General features: G+C 41.7%; 1 protein-coding gene across 4 annotated transcripts in view; it reads left to right on the top strand.

Annotated features, from left to right (window-relative positions):
- Nucleotides 1-6,564: 6,564 nt before the first annotated feature.
- PTPRC (protein tyrosine phosphatase receptor type C) overlaps nt 6,565-25,472 on the top strand; it is a 103,060-nt gene continuing 84,152 nt past the window's right edge. For all 4 annotated transcript variants that reach the window (XM_010956275.3, XM_010956274.3, XM_010956273.3 and 1 more), the window contains exons 1-2: nt 6,565-6,724; nt 6,807-6,922. In XM_010956275.3, coding sequence (XP_010954577.1) covers nt 6,850-6,922 — 73 coding nt within the window. In that variant the 5' untranslated portion in view covers nt 6,565-6,724; nt 6,807-6,849. The remainder of the gene's footprint in view (nt 6,725-6,806; nt 6,923-25,472) is intronic.

Genomic DNA, 25,472 nt, shown 5'->3' with positions numbered 1-25,472 from the left:
TCTTGAACCGTGCAGGTGCGTGATTTTTTTCCATTTTCACTCCACTCCACTTGCGACTCTGGTGCCTTTGTTGTATTGTTTAGTTTACCGTGATCTTTGTTTACCATGAAAATTTACCCCCTTACATATTAAACGTGTCAGCAATCCATAAAAAACTAAAATGTCAATCTTATTGGACAGGTGCTAAGGTGTCACAAATGCTGTGCCCTACTCTTCTCATGTAAAGATTAAAACCCAAGGCTTGACAATGGTCTGAAAGAAAATGAAGATAATCCTTAAGATCTAGGCATATCTTGAAGGCTTGAAAAAAATCTCATAGTCATCAAAAAACTGATGAACACACACACATCCATTATGTCTTTATGACGCACCATCTTACCCTGTAGTCAGCGGGGCGTCTGTCCTTGCCCTCCCTGGCCTGCACTCCAGGTGGCGTGGGTAATGCCCTCCTAATTTTCACATGCACTGTACCTACACATAGCAAAATGTCCCTCCCCTCTCATATTTCTACTTCCAAGTTCTCCTGGACATTTTGTTTCCTTACCCAAACCCACATTTCGGCAAAAGTGTCTAGCTGTCCTCCCAAACGCCTATGCATTTTCCTTTTCCATAGTATAGAGTTGTCCTGGCAAGTAAACGTCCGACCAGAGAGGACATTTTCCTGTCACCCCCCCCAACCATGTCTAGATCTGACGACGTGACGCGTCACTGTCGACAGAATGGGTGGCAAACGGATGCGTGTCACTTCCAGGCCAAGGCTTGAAAGAACTGTGTGCGCCTCAGCCATGCTTCCTTTTTCTTCTGCTGCTAAATTGAGACAGCAGCAAGGCCAGGGAGTTTGAAGTCTCCAGATGGAAACCTGGTCCCTGAATCACCACATGGAGAAGAGTAACTTAAGTCAAAAGTGCATTTAATACATCTGGCCTACAGAACATCATAGCTTAGCCTTGCCTACCTTTACTGCGCCCAGACACCTGCATTAGCCCACAGCTCGGCAGGGTCAGGCAACACAAAGCCTATTTTATAGTAAAGTGTGAAGCGTCTCATGGAGCTGATTGAGTGCCTTGTGAGAGTGAAAGACAGAATGGTGGTCTGGGTGCAGAATGATTGTGAATGTGGCAGCCGTCGCTCTCGTGGCCTCGTGGCTGCCTTGGTGCCGCAGCTCGCTGCAGCTGCCTGCCATCGGGAGACAGCATTGCAGAGTGTGCAGCTAGCCTGGGAAGAGATCAAACCTCCAGATTTGAAGGGTGGTGTCTACTGAGTGTGTATCATTCCCACACCATCGTAAAGTCAGAAAGTCCTAAGTTGAACCATCGTTAAGTTGTAGAGAAGATATGATCTTTGTGACCCTAACTGAAGTGTCCCCAAAATTGTCACATTGTTGATTTTCTGTATTTCAAATGAAATCTAGCTTTCTGCCCATTTGATATGAGGAAGGGAGGGAAGCTTAACCCACCTCTCAGGGCTAGCGTTTTGAACAGCCCAGAAACACCAGGAAGGATGCTGTGGTTGTTCATTCATCTAACAACTAACTAGAGGTCACCTCTGCCTAGGGGCTGGCCTAACAGCCTTCATGGAGCATGCGGTTTGGTGGGAGAAGGAAAGTAATCAAATGATCACCCAAACAATGTGGCTGTGGGGATAAAATACCCTGGGAGAGCGATGGGAGGTCATTTGGTCTAATCAGAAAAATAAAGGAGGACTTTCTAGAGACAGGGACGATTGGTCCTACCTGTAGGACTGAAAGAATATTGCCAGATGTGGGAGAGTTTTTAAAGTAGAGAGGACATTATATGGACAATCTACAGGATGGGGATTGGGTGCCCAAGATACAGTTTCACTGAGAAAAGATGTCTCTGAATAAAGGGTGGAAAGTGAGCTGGTGAGTGAGAAGTAATGTTGGAGCAGATACAGGCAGAGCTGCTAGGAGGTCATTCTGATTGTTTGTTCAAGAGATGTTAGTGACTTGGACTGCGATGGTGGTGGTGTAGATGGAGAGAAACTGACAATTTTAAGATAGGCTGAGGGAGTAACATGGGGAGAAGTTAATAATGGATGGAAGGAAGTGAGTTTCGAGAATGACACTGAGGTTTCTATTTTCACAACAGGATGGCTGGTGATGCCACAAACTGAGGTAGGAAACTCTAGAACGAAATCTATTTGATTTTCACCTTCTGTTTCCCATGGGTCATCCCCAGTGTGTCCACTGGGTCCCTTTCCAAGACCGTGAGGTCCCTTGAATCTAGCTATGCTGCCAGAGTTCTAATTCTTTTGCTGGATGCCCTCAATGACAGCTTGAAATACAGCCTATTGTAATGACATCGGAGAGGGGAAAACGCACAGAAGTCAGAGTAAGAGATGAACCAGAGACCCACCCGGGGGGAAAGCTGAGTGTGGGCCCCTTGCACACATGGCTCACCAAGTCACAGACCCACGTGCTCCCCGCAGAAAGCTGGCTTCTCAGAAATCACACGTGCACTGAGAGGTTCTTTGTGCAACTCCGCAGTCCAAATGGCAGGTTTTCTCACACCTTCTTCTTCTCGGAAGTGGTAGCTCTGATGTTTTGAGTTGGGCGGAGTCTTGCAGCTCTTAAAGCTCTCTGTTCACCGGTTTGTAAGAAACAGGTGGAACGTAGACATCCAGCGTTGCCCCAGGTCCTCCCGGACAATCTACCCCAGGGGACTTCGGCATGAATCACCCTCTGGGCACAGGCGTTCCATGACCGCCCTCCTGCCAGAAGAGGGGCCGCGCAGGGGGGTTGGGCGGCAAAGATCCCTTGGGCGAGGCGGCCTCAGGTCTCCCCGTGCGTGGGCCTTATTCACACAAATAAAATGCTTTATGAGAAATAATGTTTTCCATTTTTTAAAAAGTAATACAGGATTCTAACCCCTTCCAAATAGTTTGGTATATCTCTATTGTCAACCAAAAGATGTCCTTAAGATCTTGCCTAACTGAAACCAGCAACCTGGAGCTCACATGCTAAAAACTGTAAACATACCAGACTAGAGAATGAGTCTCTTTATTTTTTAAAAAATTTTTATTGAGTTACAGTCAGTTTACAATGTTGTGTCAAGAGAATGAGTCTTTTTAAATTAATTTTTTAACTGAACTATAGTTGATTTACAGTATTGTGTTAGTTTCCGGTGTACAGAAAAATGATTTCAGTTACATATATAGAGTTATGTACAAATATAGACTCTTTTCCAGATTCTTTTCCATTATAACTTATTACTTAAAAGACATTGAATATCGTTGCCTGTGCTCCACAGTAGGTCCTTACTGTTCATCTATTTTATAAATAGTTGATAGTGTCTGCAAACCTCCAACTCCCAATTTAAATTGCTTTTTATTTCAGGTAAACTTCCTTGGCTTCATGACTTAATTGAATACCTTATTAGATACTTCAGTCATAACATCAAGTGTTTCCTGTGTGCTGAACTTGCCACGGTGATTAGCTAGTTAATCACTGTGTCTTCCACTAACATATATTCCACAGGGCAGGGAGCATGTCTTTATTTCACTCACCACTGTTTTCCTAATACCAGTAAAACTGACTGCCTTGTCTTAGGAGATGGCCGTGTTTGTTGAATGAATGGATGGATGACACCTTCTTCTGCAGTTAATCCCATGTAATCTGTTTCTATCCTTGTGTAACCTTTATGATACGTAACTAAAAATCTGGGAAAGAGGATGAGTTGAAATAAATGTTATTTACAATTTAAAAATATCACAGCTTAAAAGAAAATCTATTATAAGTCAGTCAGCTGTGGTTACTTTGAAAATTACTGATGAAACTTGGAGATGGTTTTGGATCCATACCATTTCCTCCACTCAAGAAGGACCATGCTCCTTACTCCATGGAGACTCTGACATCACATCCTGGTCCTTTCCCAGTCTCTGCTGTCCTTACAAAATGCCCGTCCCTGTCTCAGAGTCAACGAGGGGGGGGCACACCAGTGTCACAAATGCTCCTTCTGTTTCTAGTAGGGTTTTCTGCAGCTGCTTGGGGTCAAGTAGAGGAGATTGCCTTGGCCACCTCTCGTCGGACCCTTGCCTCCATGTCCAGTTTAATGCCATCCACTGCCAAAGGGGGGGCTGCGCTCTGTCCCCCAACGGGCTGCTTCTTTCCTTCCTCCCTCCTGACACTTTGCTCTCAGGGGTCTTGAACCTCTGGCTCCCCACTGCCTCTCTGCTGAGAGCCCCGAATCCTGTCTGAGTTCATCCAGCGCCGTCTCTCTACACCAGGCTGCAGAGCATCCATCAGACACTTTGTTACCCCCGGCTCTACTCTTCCTTGTAGACACGATGCTCAGTTTTAACACATGAAGTAAAACATATAATCTGATTCATTTGTTCCTAAAGAATCTCAGGATTCCTTGGGCAGAATTTCTTCCCACCTGTGTGAAATGGAATTGAATCTCTCAATTTCTTACTCTTCCTTCAAAGCTGTGATCTGCAAAGCCCTTTTGAAAATGTCTCTTTAAGGCTCCCAACCCCTCTCCTTAGCTTGTTTAAGAGTACATTTGATTGACTTCACTTCCTTCTGAAAGACTATACGTCACGCACTTCCCTCCTGGCCTCTAGTTTTACCAAATATCCCACCATGATCACAAACTAACAGAGCACAAGTATTTGCTTAAAGATACCCAAAGCTCACCCCCAAATAGATTTCCATGGCAAATGCCTTTTAAGAAGAAAGCTGAGTTCTTAAATTCATGACCTCTGACACCTGCTTTTCCTTGGGCCTCCCTGCCCAAGAGCAGTGCTGGCATTCACACTACTTTACTTGCAAATACATTTGCAAATAGAGAACAAGATCATTTTTATGCTATCAGTGTTCTTTTTTGCTTGTTTGCTTGTTTTTCTTTCTTTTTTTTTTTTGAGGGAGAGGTCATTTGGTGTGTTTATTTATTTATTTATTTTTAATGGAGGGACTGGGGATTGAACCCAGGACTTCAAGCATACGAAGCACGTGCTCTACCACTGAGCTCTACCCTCCCTCACAACATCCTATCTTTTAAAGATTAAAAATTACACAAGTACATGGTAAAAAGACTGGGGAAAGAGATGAGAAAAATAAAAGAAAATAGGAGGGTAAATGAGGAAGGCAAGATGAAACTTGGGGGCGGGGTTCAAACTGTAGTTTTTCTGCTTCCTAGAGGGGAGACTGTGGGCAAATCTCCGGACCCCCCTGGACGTCACAGGTAAAATGAGGAATTCTCTCTCTCTCTAGCGCAAGGGCTGTTGGACAGATTGGATTATGCAATTCAAGTGCTAAGCATATCTCTGGACGTGGTAAGAGTTCAGTTACCTACTGCAGTAATGACCCTGTAAGACGGCAACCATAACAGAAATCTTAGTGTCACCGTACTGTTCAGACTTTAAGATGTGCGGTTATCTTCATTGTACCAAGCGGTGGGGGGAGGGGCGCAGATAGAACTCTAGTTCCTCGCAGTCAAAGTAAGAGCAAAGCAAATACGTTTGTAAACAGATTTATATTCTTAAATACAAGAACCCTGCACGATTTCTCCCTGATTTGTTTGGTTGTTTTTTGTTTTTATTGTTTTTTTTTTTTTTTAATGGAGGTACTGGGGATTGAACCCAGGACCTCGTGCCTGCCAAGCATGCGCCGTACCACTGAGCTATTCCTACCCCCACCTAGATATTTTTAGGGGCTGCAAGGACTCTGTCCATCTCCAAGGCCCACAAGCATTATCTATAGTTCAAATAATGAAGCCTTCTGCACGCGCCCACTCTGGTTTTCAAATGCATAGAGATATTGTGACAATGACACCAGCTCACTTCCCTGGGCTGCTGACTTCACAGAGGCTTTCTGCCAGCAGGCTTTTTCATAATTAATGGACTAAGAACACCATCAGAATCCTGAAGAACGTTGTGTGTTTATCTGTTGTCTTTTAATCAGAAAGATTGGGAGACCATTGCTGAGGGAAAAACAAAAGTTAACTTTGGTCAAAGAGAGCTCTTGGTTTAATGACCCTCACGCCCTCATCAGCACCAAGAATGCCCCCAGCCACAGAGCGGTCTTTGCTTTGAAGCAGGATTTGCTGTAGTGGAGGTGACTTTCCGATTCTGCTCCTGGCCCCAAAAGGAGAGCTGGGAAAGATGTGGGGCAAAGCCGTTAAGTTCTCTGAGGACGCTTTGGCCCGGGAAATGGTTTAACTGCTAAACCCGCCATCTGGCTGGTGAAAGCACCCTGGTCACCAAAAATAACCCGGCAGGTAGCTGTTGACTCACTCTTTTGGCCACTTTAAAACAAAGACAGGCATCTTCTACCACTTCAGTGAGCATTTCATCTCACTAGCCTCCATTTTGTCAGGGCCATGCTGACTCTGTTTTATCATCTTTAAGTAAGAATATTGTGGATTTTTTGGGGAAGAGTAGGTGTTACTTTTAAAAAGTTACGATGACCACCTCATGGGAGTGTTAGCTGTATACTTAAGGCACATCTTCCTTGAAGGGAAAACGTTTTAAAAGGCCTACTAACTCAGTCTAGTTGCTTGAATTGAGGAAGTAAGATGCCTTTGCAGTGACTTTGAACAACCTTCTCCACTTCCTGCCAAGAGGCCCCGTTGCAGCGCTTTTGGAGAACTTGGTGAAACCGAATCTGCCGCAGTCCCTCGCAGCCCATGCCGCTGGCGGGCGGTGAGCTCTGAGGGCGACAGCGGACGGAATCGCTCCCCGTCTGATAAGACACCAGAGCAGCGTACGCGTTTCTTTCTTTCATTTTTTGATTCGGTTCCACAGAGAAAACCTTCTACGGAGATAACCATTATTTTGCCTTTCAGACGGACGCATGCTGGTTCCCGGGAACACGGCTGATCTCCAGATATGACCATGTATTTGTGGCTTCAACTCTTGGCATTTGGCGTTGCCTTGCTGGACTCCGCAGCACTGGTTACAGGTGAGTACGAGGCAGCTCACGCTTGCTTACTGATTAACATTATTATCTTTTTTTTTTTTTTTTTTTGGCGGAAGGACATTGGTTTGAAATAGAAAAATCAGTTGCGTGTTGGTGACTGGAGGTGAGGGAGCCGCTGGATATAGGTCAACGTTATTTTAGCTCAGAGAGAGGTGGCTTGTTAATGTGAAGAACACATTGTTTCTGTTTAAAAAGGCCGAGAACTCGCAATTTAAAAGGCAAACATTGTTTGTCTGTATCTTGGTTTACAAACTCTTCAAGGATATCCCCAAAGCAACACTGTTACCTTATCCTGAAATGACACAAACGTAAGTTTGAGCAAGAAGTAGATGCTAATGACAAAGGAAGTATATTTTTGTTTTTTTTTCTTTTTTAACAAACAATGCATTTTCCAAAAAGCCGTAATACGGCTTTGCTTGCACGTAAGCCCTCCTCCTTTCTGACCAGGAGTTTGCTTCCTCAAATTTTGATTGTGACTGAAAAACTTTATTGAGTACTTCACTATATGGTAATTTAAAATAATACACTTAGGTATTTTAATTAAATATTCACTTTTTGTGAATTCTTATCACTGAATGTATCTGAAATCAAGGTTTTTGGTTCCTTATGATTGTTGCAATGATTATTTGCTTTGAAAATTCTTATGGGGCCACCGCCCTTCCTGGGTGATGGGTAAATATTACAGCCTTGACGAGATAAAAATACTTAAACTCTTAAGAATCATGCAAATGCTGTATTCTATAGGAAAATGTACTAAGTGGACTTCCGCTACCTGTTAAATTTGAGATCTTTGTACAGTTATGGTCTATTTAATGGACATTTCTTGAATGGTTTCAGTTTGGGTCGATGAGTGTATTTTGGTTGATATTTAATATTATTCCTTATGGTGTAGTATCTAAAAGTTATTTTTTATTATTGAAAGGATATTTAAAATGGTAGTTTTGTAGATTTCTAAGTAAGTTTAAAAAACAGGAAAAATTATTTTAAAAAATATCTTGCTTCTTGTAATTCACTTTGAAATCTCTTTTTGACTTTCCATCGCTCCCTGTCCACTCAAAGGTCCAGGACAGTAGCTGTCTTCTGAGTGTGCTACATTGTTGATTTACATTTTATGTAACCAAGGACAGTAGAAAGCAGTGTGGATCGTGTTTTTTTGTTTTTTCCTTTTCTGTAACTGAAGAGACAGATTAAAAATTTTTACATAGGTACAGCATTTTGTCTCAGGACAGAAAATGTTTATCAAGTTGTCATTCTGATAAAGTTGGTTATCATAACAAAAAATGATAAAGAGTAATCATTTTAATAGGGTGATAATCTGTGTATTATCACAAATCAGAATAAATTTCCACTAAAAATTCCCACTCAGGAACTGTTGCAAAACATTTCTAAATGAACATAAAGAAAAACTAAAATATTTTGTTGGCCACAGAGCAAACCATCATAGAAATTTCAACTCAGTCTACCAAGAATGTTTACCATAAGAAATATTTTTGAATTTATAATGAAAATAAGAGAGTAAAATGACCTAGAAGCCATTAAACCAATTTTGCTGAATAATTTATACTATAAATAAGTGGGTAAATATACATAGATTCATTATGAAAGACAGAGTTTAACTGCAGTTGCTCATATAAATACTGAGAGCAAACATTTTTCTAAAAGGCATCGATAGTCTTCCTGATACACACTTATTTTTGAAAAAATATATATAGACATAATTATCTGAGTGTGCAAATCTTGTTTATCATGCTTTTAAGTTCTGAGAGCTATTTTGTGATTCAATATGTAATTTTGAAAGTTATTAATTCTTTAAATTATATATTTTTATTAGCAATGTATGAGTTGGAATATGTTTACTCTAATGTGTCAAAATTGAGTTCATTGTGTATAGGAAATCCTGGACATCAAATTTATATTGTGTGTTCTAAAGGCATAAAGAAATAGGGGCAAAGGTAGAGAGACATCAAGGGATAAATTGATGCGTGACTCAGATGTGTTATTTAATCTCTAAAATCCAAATCCGGTCAAGACCCAAGTTCAGCTTTGCCAGGGCAGGAACAACGGTGGGTTGATTTTTACATAAAAGTTGGTCGTCTCTTTGCTTTGTGCTTCTTTGCGGTGATAACTGGAAACCAACACTTTGTTTAATGTTTCCCAATAATTCTAGGGGACAGTGATGGTTTTGAGAGTGCAGGCAGGGACAAGTGATCTCTGCCTCCAGCAAAGGTGCCAGGCCAGGCAAATCTGCCACTTCATAACATGACAGCCATGAGTACACGAGTGCTGTGAATTATGAGTCATAACGGTTAAGAGCCGTTTCCTGGACCTGGGTTTGCATTTTTTCATCTACACAGAAAAGAAACAGCTCGTGTTACAAACATGTACCTTGCCTTGCGTACCACAGGCGTCCAGTTCTAACTGTGAATTGAATTTGGTGAGCAATGCTGTTAAAGTTCTGGATTCTCTACAATGTAGAGACTCGGGGGTGTGAATATGGTTACTTACTGATTTTTTTAAAAGTGTATTCCTGATACAAAGCTGCCTGGGATCCTCATCGTCGCTAGAGTTTCAAGTGCGCTTTGTTTCAGGAAGGATAAGGGGACCCCAGGGTTCTGCCGCCCTTTCCTCCCTGGTTCCCTGTGACTGAGCCCAGGGTCAGAGCGCTCGGCTGCAGCCGCATCTTCCCTCTGTGCTGGGCCGCTTGGTGTCCTCTCGCCGGGGACAGCTAACTAGTGTGACAGGGTAGACGTTTCCACCCTGTTCGTACACACACACACACACACACACGTGTATAGACATACTAGTTACATGTGTGTGAGTTACAGATCCTGTGTACTACGTGTGTGTTACATCACACACACACAGGTACATGTATGTGTATGTATTGGTCTGTCTGTCCTCGATCTGCTGGTTCTCCCTATTGTCTACTTTTTTTTAATTGAAGCACAGTCAGTTACAATGTGTCAGTTTCTGGTGTGCAGCACGGTGTCCCAGTCATGCGTGTACATACACATATTCATTTTCATACTCTTTTTCATTAAAGGCTGTTACAAGATATTGAATAGATTTCCCTGTGCTATACAGAAGAAATTTGTCTTTTATCTGTTTTTATATGTATAATGGCTAACATTTGCAGATCTCAAACTCCCAAACTTATCCCTTCCCACCCCATACTGTCTACTTTTAAATATTGGGATTCTGTGGGCGTCAGTCCTTGGCCAGTTTTAGCTTGTTTCTTGCATTCAGAGTTCCTCATCATCACCTAGTGCATATTAATGGTCCTGGTCCTCTGTCTCCAGAGTGTCACCCCTCAGGGGGTGGAGCCTACTCTCTTTCCTAAACTGAATCTTGTTTTGTTGTGTTGTGTTTTTGCAAAAAGAAAAAAAGAAAAAGAAAGAGAGAGAGAATCTGAGATATATATTTAAATGCTCCCTGAGGACTATCACTTTATTTTTTAGTAACCTCTAAAATCTTTCTCCCTTTTTCATCCCCACTGCTGTCGCTTTAATTCATGCCTTCATCACTTTTCACTGGCAGAATTGTAATAGTTTCCTAATCTGTCCAAAGTCACATGTATTTCTTTTCACACCCACAGCTTTAAAATTAAGTAAAAGAGGAAAAGGCCCCTCTAATATCTTCTTATTTTCTGGTGTACACGCTAAACTCATTGCCGCTGAGTCCAGCAATGCGCAGGGCCAGGAGCTGGGCGGGATCTTTTTTTTTAATTTTTTTTTCTTCTTTCTTTCTTTCTTTCTTTCTTTCTTTCTTTCTTTCTTTCTTTCTTTCTTTCTTTCTTTCTTTCTTTCTTTCTTTCCTTCTTTCTTTCTTTCCTTCTTTCTTTCTTTCCTTCTTTCTTTCCTTCTTTCTTTCCTTCTTTCTTTCTTTCTTTCTTTCTTTCTTTCCTTCTTTCTTTCTTTCTTTCCTTCTTTCTTTCTTTCCTTCTTTCTTTCTTTCCTTCTTTCCTTCTTTCCTTTCTTTCTTTCTTTCTTTCTTTCTTTCTTTCTTTCTTTCTTTCTTTCTTTCTTTCTTTCTTTCTTTCTTTCTTTCTTTCTTTCTTTCTTTCTTTCTTTCTTTCTTTCTTTCTTTCTTTCTTTCTTTCTTTCTTTCTTTCTTTCTTTCTTTCTTTCTTTCTTTCTTTTTTATGATTGACCAAAATAGAACAAGTAGGAGGTAGTTTCAACCCCCGGCTGCTTCTCAGCACTTCCTCAAGACTTCTGAGGCTCTGTGCAAATCCTATTTCCCCTTGAAAATTCTCTTTCATCACTTTTGCCATGAAACATCTCCACTGAAATTGTATACTCTTTATCGCCTTTCCTGGTCACTTTTCACATACTGTTTCAACTTGTTGTTGTTGGCATCATTTACCAATCAGGGCATTACTGCCATTGGGACCTTCGTGGAGGCAGAAACTGTCTTGTGCTTTTGTGTATCGTCTGTACTTGATTTCTTACCAGGCCCTGAAGAAGTAATGGGCATTTTGGGACAGAACTGCAGATTCTAGTCATGGGGGAGAAGGAGGAGGACGAGAACATTTTCAGGAAGAAAAGGACAGAAAAGGGATAAACATGAGATAAAAAAAAAAATCAGCCAGAGACAAAGTGGGAAGATGGAGCAGTTAGACAATTTCATCAAGATTAAATACAATAATTTTGGGTCTAGATCTTTATAGGTTTTGCCTTTTTTTGGTTCCTATTTCCTTCTTGTATCTCCTGACTTTATCTCTTATCCGGAAAAAGCCTCTTGATTTCTTAAAAAGCCATCATTCAAGAATGTGGTTCCTAAATTGTCTGTGACCTACTCCGTGGACATACCTGCAGGTGGCATTTCATTTGGTGGGTCAGCTTTGTTCTTCAGATCCAGACTCCACAGGAAGAAGGGGAGGGGATGCTCATGAAGCCAGGGGACAAGAACCCAGGGTCAGGGCCAGTCTTACAAGTGCTGGCGTGGGCAATGCTCGCTGTGGTGCCCTGGGATGGTTTCCAAGGGCAGAGAAAGAGTGGTGCCCCTGCAAGGTGCACTGTATGCTCACAGAAAGTCTCCAGGAATCTGGGCATCATTTCTTACTAGATAATGTGGTAACACATTTCAGTCTGAGTAGGGAGAGAGCAGAGATTTGCTGTCAGGAAGATTAGCTTTGTTGATGAAAGCATACCTTTAATATAGACAAGGTTTTGTTTTCAGACCATGTGGCTGTAAGTTACTGGTACAGAGATAGGACTTATTCATTACCACAGAACTTTGATCTTCCTCAATCTTGCAAGTTTATGGGAATATTTAGACAGGAGAAAAGACCATGGAAATGTAATTTAATCTCAGTTTAAACTTCCTTTCAATCTTATTTAAATCGTTCTGCCAGTATAGACACCCAAGCACATACTAGTTACCTGTCACCAAAAGATGAGTGTTATGACTTTGGCATGCATGATGATCATAGTCTTATGGAAGGATAAAGAAAAAGTAAAATATTGCAATATACATAAAACACTAAAAAAGTCTAAAAAGAAAAAAATATTGCAGGCTATTCATTTAGCAATACCATATGATATCTATTTCTATGTGATTCTGAAATATACAGAAATAAAAATTATCATGATCATGAGATTTTGTGTACATGGCCCTAGCCAATATTTAGACTAGAAAACATCTAATTATCATCTAAAATCTTTAATATGTATTTCTTTTATATATCAAAATGTTACTTTAATTTCAGTCTGTCAAGAGTCTGGGGAATGGCTATTGTAAACAGAGTATTATGTGCTCAGGACTAACAACAAAAACAAGAAAGAAAAAAAAAACAAAAACAGAGAAATGAAAACCTTTTTCCTCTTTTTAGCCAGGACAAGTGTAAGGACACAACCAGTCAGTGCTGGTGAAAGACTTGAGACTCTTTCATTCCATGTATAGTGTCTTCAGTTAATTCACTTCTGAAAAGATAATCAGCAAGATTATCAATGCTTTTGTTAGATTATTTACTGAAGACTCAAACTCAAACAGACTTTAACAGCTTTTACGGTGCATAGGTATACAGTGTTTAAAGATCAAACACTTGGTGGAAGGTTCTAGCTCAGTGGTATAGCACCTGCTTAGCATGCATGAGTTCAATCCCCAGAACCTCCATTTGAAAAAAAAAAAAAGAGATTAAAAAAACCCCACTCATTTCCTGTTAAAAATGAGACCCAAGTATCTGCAATAAAAAAAAGTTACTTTACTAAAACTTCAATTTCTCCTGTAAATAATTGCAAGTCTGATAAAGTCATAACTACATGCAACAATATTCAAGCGATGATTGCCATTCGTGTATTACAAATTTACTGCCACTAGAGACACCTACGTAAATAAATGTGGTCGTCATATTTTAAATACCTCCTCTTAAAACAACAATGATTTATTTACTGATAAAAGAAATATTAAACATCACAGCAAATGAGGCAGGAGCCATTCCAAGTTGGAGAAGACCATGGTAGCTGCAGTGGAGAAGTATTTCGGAAATCAAATTCTATGAATTTTTTATCTTGATCCAAATCATTTTTCCATCTCTAATGTACAGTTTCCTCATCTATAAAGTGTTGTAAGCATTAAAAGGTATACTGTTTGCAAAAGTACTTTAAAAACTGCGAAATGCTTGGCAAAGTTGTAAATCTTACTTGTGTAATCCCGTGAAATCACAACACACAGGTCCTTACCATTGAAACATGATTCCACATCTCATCTCTTCCTTTGAGAGAGTCTGAGAAGACAGTTTAAGGCTGTGTGAGAGAGGAATAAACCCTTCTAGATCTTTGAAATCTTTTAACTTTGTTTCTCCTACTTAGGGATTTTCCAATTAATCTGGATCCTACTTCTTAAATAGTTTATAGATCCACCCACATCACAGCTCCTGGCTAGAGTCGTACTGTTTCTTACTGTAACGAGAGCCTGTAATCTCGTCTCCCTTCAGTCCCTACTAGGATAATCTTCATAAAATGCACACTCACCTTTGCACACGCCTCCTTCCTCGGCTCCCTGTGGGATAGAGAGCATCCTGTCCTGGGATTTTGATCTCAAGAGTGTTTTGACTCAACATTTATGAAAATAAACATTTAACTAGAATATCTCAACATTCATGAATTTTCCTTGAAAATAGATTTCACACAAAAACCTCCATTATACCAGTTTAATTCCATGAGTATTTTAATGTATCCTGATTAAATTATTACCAATTTTTCTATCTTTATTTTACTGAATTAAAAGTTCAACAGCATCAATTTTCATTTAATTTTTACAATTGCTATTAAATTTATGAATCAATTGACAGCTCAGTGGTACAGCTGTGTGCTTAGCGTGCACGAGGTCCTGGGTTCAATCCTCAGTGCCTCCACTAAAAAAAAAAAAAATATATATATATATATATATATATATATATATATATATTCATAAATATAAATTTATGAATCAGTTTTTACCCACATCACATTTTATTGATTATAGTTTATGCCTGTGAGACTTTTCCTTTATGGTTATTATCTTTTAAAATGTGATTTTCCCTGCGAAACAATACACATCTAAATTCCCCAAGAAGGTTTAAATGTTTCTGTTTAGCCAGAAACAACATTTCCTGTGTGCAGTTTTAGCCACTGTTGCCTTCTTTCTTTCTTTCTTTTTTGCATTTCAATGTTACATAAAATGTAATTTATGCAATACAATTTTTCACTTCGGTCAAATTTCAGATGGGGCAGCGCTGACCGTTCTTACTTCTGTTTTGTGTTGGCACTTCTGTTGGTAACATCCACTTTGTGGTTGCGAGTTCTTTCAGCAAGATTTCCTTTGAGATTTTGAGAGTCCGGGTTACTTCTCAGGGAGCCGAGGGACACCTGAGAAATGATTATAGGACTGTGTATAGTCTAGCATTGTTAGGTTTTAATTCTCATTCATTTGCATGACATTCTTCTAATTAACTTACATACCTTGTGCCAACTTCTTACTAACTGGTGGAACAAAAAGTGAATAGAAAGATGAACACAGATTTGAATGTTCTCAGTGTACAAGGGCAGGTGAGGTCACAATTAGTTGTCAGACCATCCTCCTTCGGTCTCTGCATTTAGGGAAAATGAAAGCAGTTACACGGCACACAGGGTTCTAACTGAATCCCTCGAGATCTCTCCGGCTGTGTTCCGGGGTCACTTTGTGGCAAGTACTCCATACTCCTCTTGTAAATTTCATTTTCCCAAAAATATGTTTTTCTGCTTCTAAACTGTTGACCACACTGTGCTTTCTTCCCTCCAGAATTTTTTAACTGGGCAAATTATGATTGCTTCAGTTCCACATATGAATATGCATATGTATATATATTCCACATTGAGTTCAGAGGTCACCTCCTCTGGGCAGCCCTCCTGCACGCCTTCTGGTCCTCCACCCCTTTCGCACCTGGACGGCTGCTCTTGTGAGTTGATGGTCCTGTGGCTGGCCCGCTGGTGACCCCCTCACCGGGCTGTCTCTCGCAGTGGCTGGTGAGCTGCTGTCGGTTTTCACTGGGCCTCTGCTGACACCGCAGTGAGCTGATCGAATGCGCGGCCTGTCAGTGCGGCCCGATCCTGCATGCAGAAACCGCTTGATAACTCGCCGAGAACGACTTTAGTGGTCCTCCTGCTGTTGCTGTGCTTTAGGTGAATTTTTTATGGTAAAATTTCTACATGATAGAAAACTCCAGGGAATAGAAGAAAGAAAAAAATGCGTGCCATCTTTGCTAACATTTTATTTTATTTTTTGTCCCCTCTCTTTCTTTCTTTGGATCACGCATTGTGTATCAAATTGCATGTCCCATTATTTTTTCCTAAGTAAACCGGGATTATTTCAGGCAACTTGAGAAATACAGGAATAAGTACGTAGGAGAATAAAAATCTCACAGATTACCAGTACCCGTCACCTAGAAACTTCCTGAGTACTTTATTTTACCGGGTTAGCTTAATCTGTTTTATTCACTTACTCATTCCATGAGCAGATGTTTTACGGGCGCTCTCCTGGCCCCATGAGTTGGGAACACCGTACCCCATGTCCTCCCTCGTGAAGCGTATAATCTCAGCATGGCAGGGGCTGCTGAGGGAGGGAGCGCGGTGAAGTCTTTCAAATTCTCCATAAGCTTCATCCTCAGAATAATAATATACCTTGCAACAGATAACTATTTGTGCTCACAATCCTGTACAAATTATAAATTATTCCTCTAAAATCTACATATAACCCACTACTCTATTCTGGCCAGACTCCACCCAGGGCCCCGCGCCAGCCAGACCACTCTGGCAGGCTTCCGGTCATAGGAATTCTGGAGTTGCCACCACTGAGCTCTGTACATGATTCTTGGACACTGAGTAAATGAAAGTGGTAGATGGGCTGAGGAACTAGCCAACAGTCCCGCTTGTGTTGGTTGCTTGTGTTGGTTAGCTTTTTCTTTTATTATTTCAACTGCAAAGAAAAGATTTACTTGGAGAGAATTTTACACAGACACAAGTACACACCGCACAAACAAATTCCTGTTTTTAGTGATCTTTCACAGTAATTTTCCAAGGTCCCCAGTTCATGAGGAGTGAGAGTTGGGGGGTGAGGGCTGAGAGTCCGTGCTGAGTCTCTCTGATTCTGGCTCTATTGTTTCCCAGCCTTCCTAGTGGGCAGCTTAATAACCAGGTAACTGAGGCCAGGACGCCATGATGGTGGGCAGATCGCACCAAGACTGATGGGCAGCTGGTGGTTTCGTAGAGGTCACTTGTGTGAAACATGCATTAATCCTCAACCACTTGATTTAGCTGCATGAGTGAACCATTGTTCCCTGAGCCATTTCCGTATCTTTAGCAAGGCCTGAGACCATGTGTCTCTTTTAAAGAGCAAAAAGACATCTCTGATTAAGTTGTCTTCACTGTGAACGCTGATGCCATGTTAACAATGCAAAAGTGATGTGTTGCCATAACCTTGGGGAAGAGGTTGACAAAGCCCAGGGCCGAGTCTGCCTCGAGGTGAGTGATAAGATGAAAATCATGGATTTTCCCTGACCTAATTTGTTTTTGATATTACATAAAGTGAAAACCATTGAATAATTTACCAAAGTATCTCAATTTTTTTTTGTTTTGTTTTTGAAACACAAGGGAAGTAACTTGACCTTTGTTAAAGGCTTTGATCATGGAAAATATATGAGGTTCTCATCTTATTCCAGGAAGTGTAGACACCAGATCATCTTTTCATAGTCATCCAGAAGGCATAGTAAATGAATCAGGTAGACCGTTTTCTACTCCAGGAATAAGATGGATATAACTTAAGGGAAAGTAAAGGAACAATGTTGATTGTTCGCTTACTATAAAAAACACGGGTTGCCAGTCAGATAATTCAGGCCACGTGTTCCACACAGACTTCTTAGACTTGGGTTTCCAAGCCTGCTTTTGTTTCTAAACTAAGATTTTAGCTTATGCCTAATACACACTGTCTTCCTACTTTTTAGCGATTCATTTAAAACATGTTTTGAGCTGCCTTATTGATACTTCAGGCATGGGCAAGGTGTCCAGTGGCTAAGAAAAAATCAATAAAGCAGAGACCCCAGGGCAGAGTTCTGACTCTGAGAGGAAGTGATGATACGAGGGAGGGAGGTGAGGAGAAGAAAAGGGTCAGGGGATGGATGAAAGTGATGTCAAGAGACGACGCCAGGAACGCTGGACACAGACGAGCTCTGCTTTGAAAGCGCTTGAGAAATTAGTCTTTGGAATCTTGCCCAGACTCCCTTCCGAGCTTTCCAATTAGGGAACATTCGGAAAATGACCTTTTGAATCCCTGGCGTCGTCATCTGTGCAATGGGAGTAACAGTGGTCGTGTTAAATGAGCAGATTTACTCATTGCTCCCCCTGTTCCTCGAGCCCCTGCTCTTCTAAGTGCTGACACAGTGGCACAGACACCAGGAGAGATACCGGCCTCCATGCAGCTTCCCTCCTAGCGGGAGAGAGAGAAGAAACCCAGATCAGTAACTGAGGGAGTTCCAGACGTCGGCAAGTGCTGTGAAATGAAACAGTGTGGTTGGACAGAGACCAGCCAGGCTGGGCGAGGGCTGCTTAGACACAGTGGTCAGGGAAGACCTCTCTGGAGAAGGGTCATTAAGCGACCGGTTGGCTGACAGGAGTGTGAAGTTTCATGTGAGCTTCTTCGCTGGCAGGTGCAGAGGTCCTTAGGAAAAAGCAAAAAAATTGGCGGGTTCAAGGCACAGAGAGGAGGAACGGTGCTTGCAACATGGCGGGTGGAGGCTGAGTGGCGAGCGGGGAAGCGGGGACACAGCCAGAAAAGGCAGGTCCCGCAGGGCCTGCTGGGGGTGGGGAGAGCTTGGAGTCCCCCTGAGTGGGAGAGGACGAAGCCGCTTGGCATTTTTAAGCACAGGAGGACCTACTCTCTTCTCTGCATGAAGAGACTGCTCTGGCTGGTGTGAGGAGGGCAGACGGGGAGAGAGACAAAGCTTGGGGACCAGTTAGAAGCCAGCTGAGTTGGTGGAAGGGAGAAGGCGGTGGTAATCTGGACCAAGTGTTGACAGTAAAAGAAAGGGCAGACTCACAGGAGCTGGAGAAGTGGCTGTGGGGAGGAGAAGCAGGAAGTTGTACAGAGCGACTTAGACAGTCAAGGGTCTGTTTTGTGCATGTTAATGCTTGAATTCTCATTAGACCTCCACCTAGAAGTGTCTAGAACTCAGCTGGAGTTGAGTTTGGGGCTCACTAGGTCTTGACTGGAGCCATGACTTTGGAAGCCACTATGTACAGAGGGGTTTAAAGCCAAGGGATAAATGTGACCGAATTGGAAGAATGTTCAGATGAAGACGTACCGAGAGCCCACTCCTGAGCCCTGGGACATTTCCTATTTGAAGGGGCTGGAAGGAGGGCGTAGGAAAAGACAGAGAGAGGGCATAGCCAGTGAGGAAAAGGAGAATGTGTCTGTGTTGTGGTGTTTTGCTTAAGCTGAAAAAGGGGCACATCGAATGTTTTGGCAGTTTGCTGTAATCTCAATAATGAAATTGTGCCGAAAAGGCTCAGCAGGGGGGAAGGTTGTGCAGCTCGCTTTCTCTCCTGGCCCTGCTGCATTTTCACACAGAGATAAAGCCGAGTGTAAGCACACCTGGTACATCCCACGTGTGTGCAAGGTGGTGGGGCGGGTAGAGCGGCGGAGGGAGGGGGAGCAGGAGGACCAGCTTATTACAAGCAGTATCTTAGCCTGTGGGAGACGGATAATCGTGTGTGTGGCTCTGTCCTCAGTGAATCAGAAAGCAGAGCTGCTGTCATGCAGAAAAGCTATCTGGTTGTAAGTTGGAGGGAGAGAAAAAAAATCCATTTTCAGATGCGTCAGCTCAATTACAAAGCAAATATCCCTTTATTTGCCATTGTTCCAAGGATAAATGTTAGCATGAAGGAGATGACTTTCCATCAAAGTAAGAGGACCCGCATCCTCTCCACGTGATGAGCTGCGATGCCCGCTTGCTCCCTGGTAACTTGAGAACCGATGGGACCCACAAGTCCATCTGCAGGGTCAAGAGAGAGAGGTTCACTCAGAGGAAGATCATTCTCAGGGTGACCCACAGCTTAAAATCGCCAAAGCCTTTGAAATACAAGACTACCCCTGTTCTAGGATTAGAAGGTGGTGCTGTGCCGAGGGCGGCTGGCAGGCAGGGCCGGGGGGCTGCGGGGTGTGGCTGGTGAGAGACCAGAGGCCAGGACCTCAGTCTGCTGGGGAGCAAATCAGATACAACCAAGGAGAACTTCAAAGATGGGCAAATACCAATAAAAATGCCTCTAGCTGTCAAACGTGGAAACGGTGCCAGTTTTCTCACGTTCTGTTTTTCAGGAGCATTGTAAAGCTAAAGATATTTTCTGTTATCATCAATTTAACTATACACATTTCCCCCATCTATCTTAATTAGGCAATTTTCAAAGCAACAACAGTAAAAATACATTATGCTTGAGGAGTCCAGGATGACCTTTCCGTTATCCTTAATAGAACGCCTTCTCTTAAACTAAATTTTAATATTTACGTTTCCAAGGACGGGGCGATTACAGAAAATGAGTAGGAAAGCACTTCACAAAGTGTAATGGAATGCAGCCAGATCAGGGATCCTTCACGCAAGCATTTGGAAAACCACAAAGGAGTCCCAGCTCTGCTGTCGCTGTTACCGCTAGCTTCTCCTTGAAGAACTGGAATAAAAGTTGAAATCTTGATTTAAAAAGCAAGACAGGGTGTGCATATTAATCTTTAAATCAAAATATACAAATAAGGACTGTTCAGCCACTGCCAACGTGGACTCCTATTTTGTAATTAAACTATTCTAGAAACATCTGTATTTGCTAAAAAGCAATGGGCTAAAGAAAAGAAAAAAAAATCAGTGCAGCCCACTAAGCTGTGGTTTTGTGGAGTCTTTGCTCTGGTATCTGTTTTATCAGTTTATGAAAAGAAAATGCTTGTCATAGACCTATTTTTTTGCTAAAAGAGTAGAGATTTACATTTTAAATCCAAGGATTTGCATAATGTTGTCTCTGAAAAAAATTCATGTGCCTTTTATTTTAATTCACCCTTTATTCCATTCCTTATTTAATGTAGAAAATAGTGCTACGAGTCTTCTAAATCAAATGTAAGATGGAATTCATTTAAAAATCTATGCTGGCTTTCCTCGCCCAGGAACTTTCTCAGAAGTAGCACTTCTGAAGGATATCAGACACCGTAACTCGCCTTTCACTCCAGGCTTCCATTTCACGGGCTGAACATCTGGATCTGATGGGCAAGAAAACACTTCCTTCCGCTGACTTTCCTAATCGTCCTTTCTTGCAGATACACATGCTTCACGTTTGCTGATAAAGTTGACATGGTTTTCGTATCTACTGTTTTAACACACAGTGCATTATAGAATTTTCAATGGCTCTCTTTTTTTATTAAATACATTTTAAGTTCCTTATGAAAACAATAGTAAGAGCCACTCTGAAAGGGATTAGGGCCACAGATGTTTCCCTGGGGAGTGTTAATGGATTTAAGATCCATCAAAATGTTAAAAAGTCCAGAGGTTAACGATAATGATGGCACATGGGCGAGATTAAAATTCTTTTTCTGCCAAAAAAAAAAAAAAAAAAAGCTAGCTTAGTTTCTTCTGATTAAAAAAATTAGCTTGTGGAATGAAACAACCATCTGACCTCTAAAATTTCTCATGCTGGTTTTATAATGAAAGAGGATTTAAGATTAGAACTTAGGGGTTACATGGTACCCCCTCCCCCAAATTTATATACATTTTCTCTTTTCACCTATTGCTCTGTTTTACAATGGTAGCCTTTAATCTACTGAACTTTTTATTCTTCAAGATACAGCACATAACCAGTAACTTCGGTCCCTCTCTCGTGCTAAATGTATGAGTGTGGAGATGAAAATCAGTCAAACACTGGTTAACTTTTCTTATCTATAATATTAAAATTACCAAGAACAAATTATAGACCCACGAATGCTTTGGAGAACTTTTCATCTCAGGAAATACATCAATGGGCTGCATCTGTCAAACAAATTCAATTAATTCAGTAACAACACCTTGCTGCTTATGTCATTCATTTTCTTTTGTGTTTATTTTCCTTATGTTGCATGTATGTAGTCAAAATAAGTTACTATGTCAGGATATAAAAGGACCAGGAGAACTTGTCTTCCTATTAAAATCATGGACAAGGAGGATGCCTTCTATTCCTGTCACTTTGTTTTGAGATGGTGCCTTTGAATTTTATTATGCTCTTTGCTATTTCCTGAGAGTCAAATATTGGTCAAGACACTGTTCTGTGTTGAACTGGCAGCAATATTTCCTGCTCCTTTTCGGGCTGGGATTCCTAGAGGAGCTTAAGCAGAAAGAGAAAGGGAGTTTGGGAATTTGGAGGCTATTGTAAGTGTAAGGCATTGTTATTTACACACTGATAAAATTTTAAAGGAATGATAAGACTTTCCAAATCATCTGTGTTAACTCCTCTATTTCACATGGGAAAAAACTGAAACTCAAGAACGTTTAGTGATTTGTCCTATGTTTTACCAAAAATGAGGGGTCTTGGTCCAGAGTTCCTCCTGGACCACATCACGAGGTCCTTAGCCATTTGCCTGACAGAACGGAATGAGTATCAGATTAGATGTTCCAGGACAAGTTTTGAATCTTGACTTGATCACCAGTTCCTTTGCCCTAGACTGAGACTCTGAGGTGTGGTGTTGGATAAGTCACTTGATTTCTTCAAGCGTCAGTTCCCTCTTCAGTGAAATGAACTGCCCATTTACTTCCTCAGCCTGGGCATGATTGAGGTTTGGCGCGGGAGAACTGGGTGGTCTTGTGCCCTGCACAATGTTTAGCAGCACCCTTGGCGTTCACAAACCAGACGCAGTCATGCCCCTTCCCCACCCCTCCTCCCTGGCCAGTTCATGACAACTTAAAATGCCTTTCGGCATTGCCAAATGTCCCTTGAGGGCAAAATTGCCAGTTCTCACCACCTTCCTTGAGAAGTTGCGGTTTAGTTGAAATCATTTCTTTGGGACTCACCCAGCACTGATGTTGTGCAATTCTGGACACGTGCCTAATTCTTGGATGCTGCTTCACCAGGAAAGACTCACAGAGTGTTATTCACCAGGAAGTTTGTTGGGTACAGTTTACAGTGACCAAAAGGGACATATATTTTTTAGCAACTTAAAATATTCAGAAATACTCACAGGTGAGAATCTTATCATAGCAATGAGATCTTAAATATTGGAAAGGTTTAAGAAGGCTTAATGAACAATGCAAAAGTTTCTTCAGCAGAAGTGGCATAATGTTCTTTTCAAGTAAAAATTATCTGTGCTTTTACCAGGTGTCCAAAGGGCACAACAAGTCAGTCATTATTTCATAGATTAATAGGGACCCACGTTCAGTCATAGATGTCCACCAGCCAGGTTCCTTTCTAAGATCACTTAGACCACGAAGGGCAGTTGTTTCTGGTAAGATCTGTGAGAACAAACATTAAGTGTCTCACAGGGAAAAGGGTCACAGACGGAGTTTCATCTTTTGTGCAGGGAAGAAAGAGACACCTCTTATCCTCAGGTTTTTAATGGAAGGATATGGTTGCTTCCCTTTCTTTGCCTCCTCCATCCTCATCCCACCCCCCGCCCCCAAATCCAGATACCTGCCAGTACAACATGAGCATCTGATTCAGAGCAGCGCGTGTGCAGTCGCTACTAAGGGGCATCGGACCCTTGTTCAGCACCGGATGCTCTTCTGAGGGGCCCCCCACCCCACCGCTGCACTCCCCGGGGTCACTTTGTTGGCCATTCATTGCTGCCAGGCCCCGAGGAAGTTTCCTGACTTATACCTGACTTATGACCGACTGTTTTGCAAGAAATGCGCATCGTGGCGGTGGGGAGGGGGGCAGGGGCACAGGGAAAGTTTAGGTGCTGTGAAGTAGGAGCTGAGAGCTCGGATGGATTGGTGATGCTGTGCCAGATGGAGATAAAAATTGAGGCAGCCACATCCTGTGACTAAAAATTGTTTAAGTAGGCAGACTTCTGTCGAGAAGGAACAGCAAAATGCACAAGACAAGGAGATGCAATTAGAGGGGGAAAACCAATTTTGTTTAAATTGTGTCTTCTGTTTATAGAGCATTTTAAATGCAGCCTATGTTGGCATTGAGATCATTTTGCACCTACTGTATACAGCTATATGAATATCCAGAATCAAGATTTTGATCTCTCTTTTTCCAGGGAAGCAAAGTTTGGGCTGATAACCAAAATATTTGGTTATTAGAACAGAGAAAAATTACGTGGATTGTATTCCTCATCATAGTGTTGACAATCAGTTTTCCAGAAAATTAAGTTTTTCCAAGTCTACTAATGGAGGAAAAAACTTTTCCTGATACTGAATATTCTCACCAGCCTGCCAGTTCCTCAGTTGTCTCTCTTTTTTTTTTTCATTAAAGAAATTCAACTTTGATAAGTTGTACTATTTTCTGTTTAGATTGGAGTCAAACAAGTGAGATTTTATTTCTCCCCAGGTTAAAATTTAAAAAATTAAAATAAAAAAAATAAAAATAGATTCATTATAGATATTTACCCCCAATCCCAAACATATCTGAATGACGTATACCCAGTTTTGTGGGTTAATAAAATCAATTGTCATTTAAGAAAAATAAGCAATGTTTTCATTTTCAACTGTCTTGCTACTTCCGGGTTCTGACTGAATCCAGAAGCAGAAGTTGCAAAACATTGTGAGAAAACTTTTGCTCTGTGTTTTTTTTTTTTTTTCCAATCTCCAGTCAAATGGAAATACCAGAAGTCTGAGAGGAAAGTCCGTTCTTGCTACATGCCCGTTTCAGCTCTGCCTGTCCGCGGCAGGGCCTTGGTTACCCTCCACCCCTTCAGCATTGTACGCTGTCACCTCCCTGCCCTCATCCGGAACGCCTTCTTGTCGGTCTCTTGTTGCCTGGCTCCCTCTGTGCTCCATAAAAATAAGCACTGGTAGCGTCTCTTCCACAATTATCCAGAAATAGTCTTATTATGTTTAGATACTTGATGAATGCGTTACACTAAACTGTATCCAGGTAACCAGCCTGTGGGGTAGCCCAGTTTTCTCACTTTTAGGGAAGAGGTTGATAAGCATGTAGATTTCAGCCACCCCACGTGCCGGGGGCCGTCCTTCTGACCCCTGTCTCACTTCAGTGCCTCTCCTCACCTACTTTTTACCTTCTCCCTTCAATACTGTAGGTCCCCTAAGGAGGGACTTCTCCTTGCCTGTATCCTCAGTGCCCAGCATTAGAGAACCGCTTTCAAACATACATTTGTCAAAATCGCAGCAAATGAATGAACTCATGAACCCTTACAACTCTTCGAGGTAACTTGTTATCATGGGAATATTTTATTTTCTTTCTATTTTTTTCTTTTCTGGCAAGATAGTTAGGTTTATCTATTTATTACTTAATGGAGGTGCTGGGGATTGAACCCAGGACCTTGTGCATGCTGAGCACATGCTCTGCCACTGACCTGGACCCTCCCCTGTGAATATTTCACACTGTTTTGTGTAGAGACACTGACACCGAGGACTGATGTCCTGATAGGAACACGGTGACTACTGAGCTTGTGTATTATCTTATTCTGTTATTTTCTTATATCAGGAGGGGATGAAATAAGGCAGTGTGCACTTTGAATAACTGTACCCATGAAAAAAACCACAATACGTGGACGCCTTACATCCCCGAGACAGAATGACGTGCAGACCCCGGAATGTTTACCGTGACTGACCAATCCCCAGTATATGAGAAAAATATTCCTTCCACATGAAGTGGTCCATGTCCTTTTGCTTTATCTCTTACAGATTAAAGTAGCAAGTTTTCTGTGCTTCTTCCACCCTTTCCTGTCCCTCTCACCACCCTCCACCGGCCCCCCCCCCCAAAAAAAAACAATGCTTTAACACTTTGGTATCTGTTACCTGGGGATGCTAAATAAAACATATCCATCTGAAACACACACAAGCACACACACACACACACACACACACACACACACACACATACACGGCCAGACT

The sequence above is a fragment of the Camelus bactrianus genome, chromosome 23 (genome assembly GCF_048773025.1).
Source record: "Camelus bactrianus isolate YW-2024 breed Bactrian camel chromosome 23, ASM4877302v1, whole genome shotgun sequence".
Classification (NCBI taxonomy): Eukaryota; Metazoa; Chordata; class Mammalia; order Artiodactyla; family Camelidae; genus Camelus; species Camelus bactrianus.
Note: the sequence above shows the minus strand (reverse complement) of the source record. Positions and strands in the feature narration are given on the sequence as shown.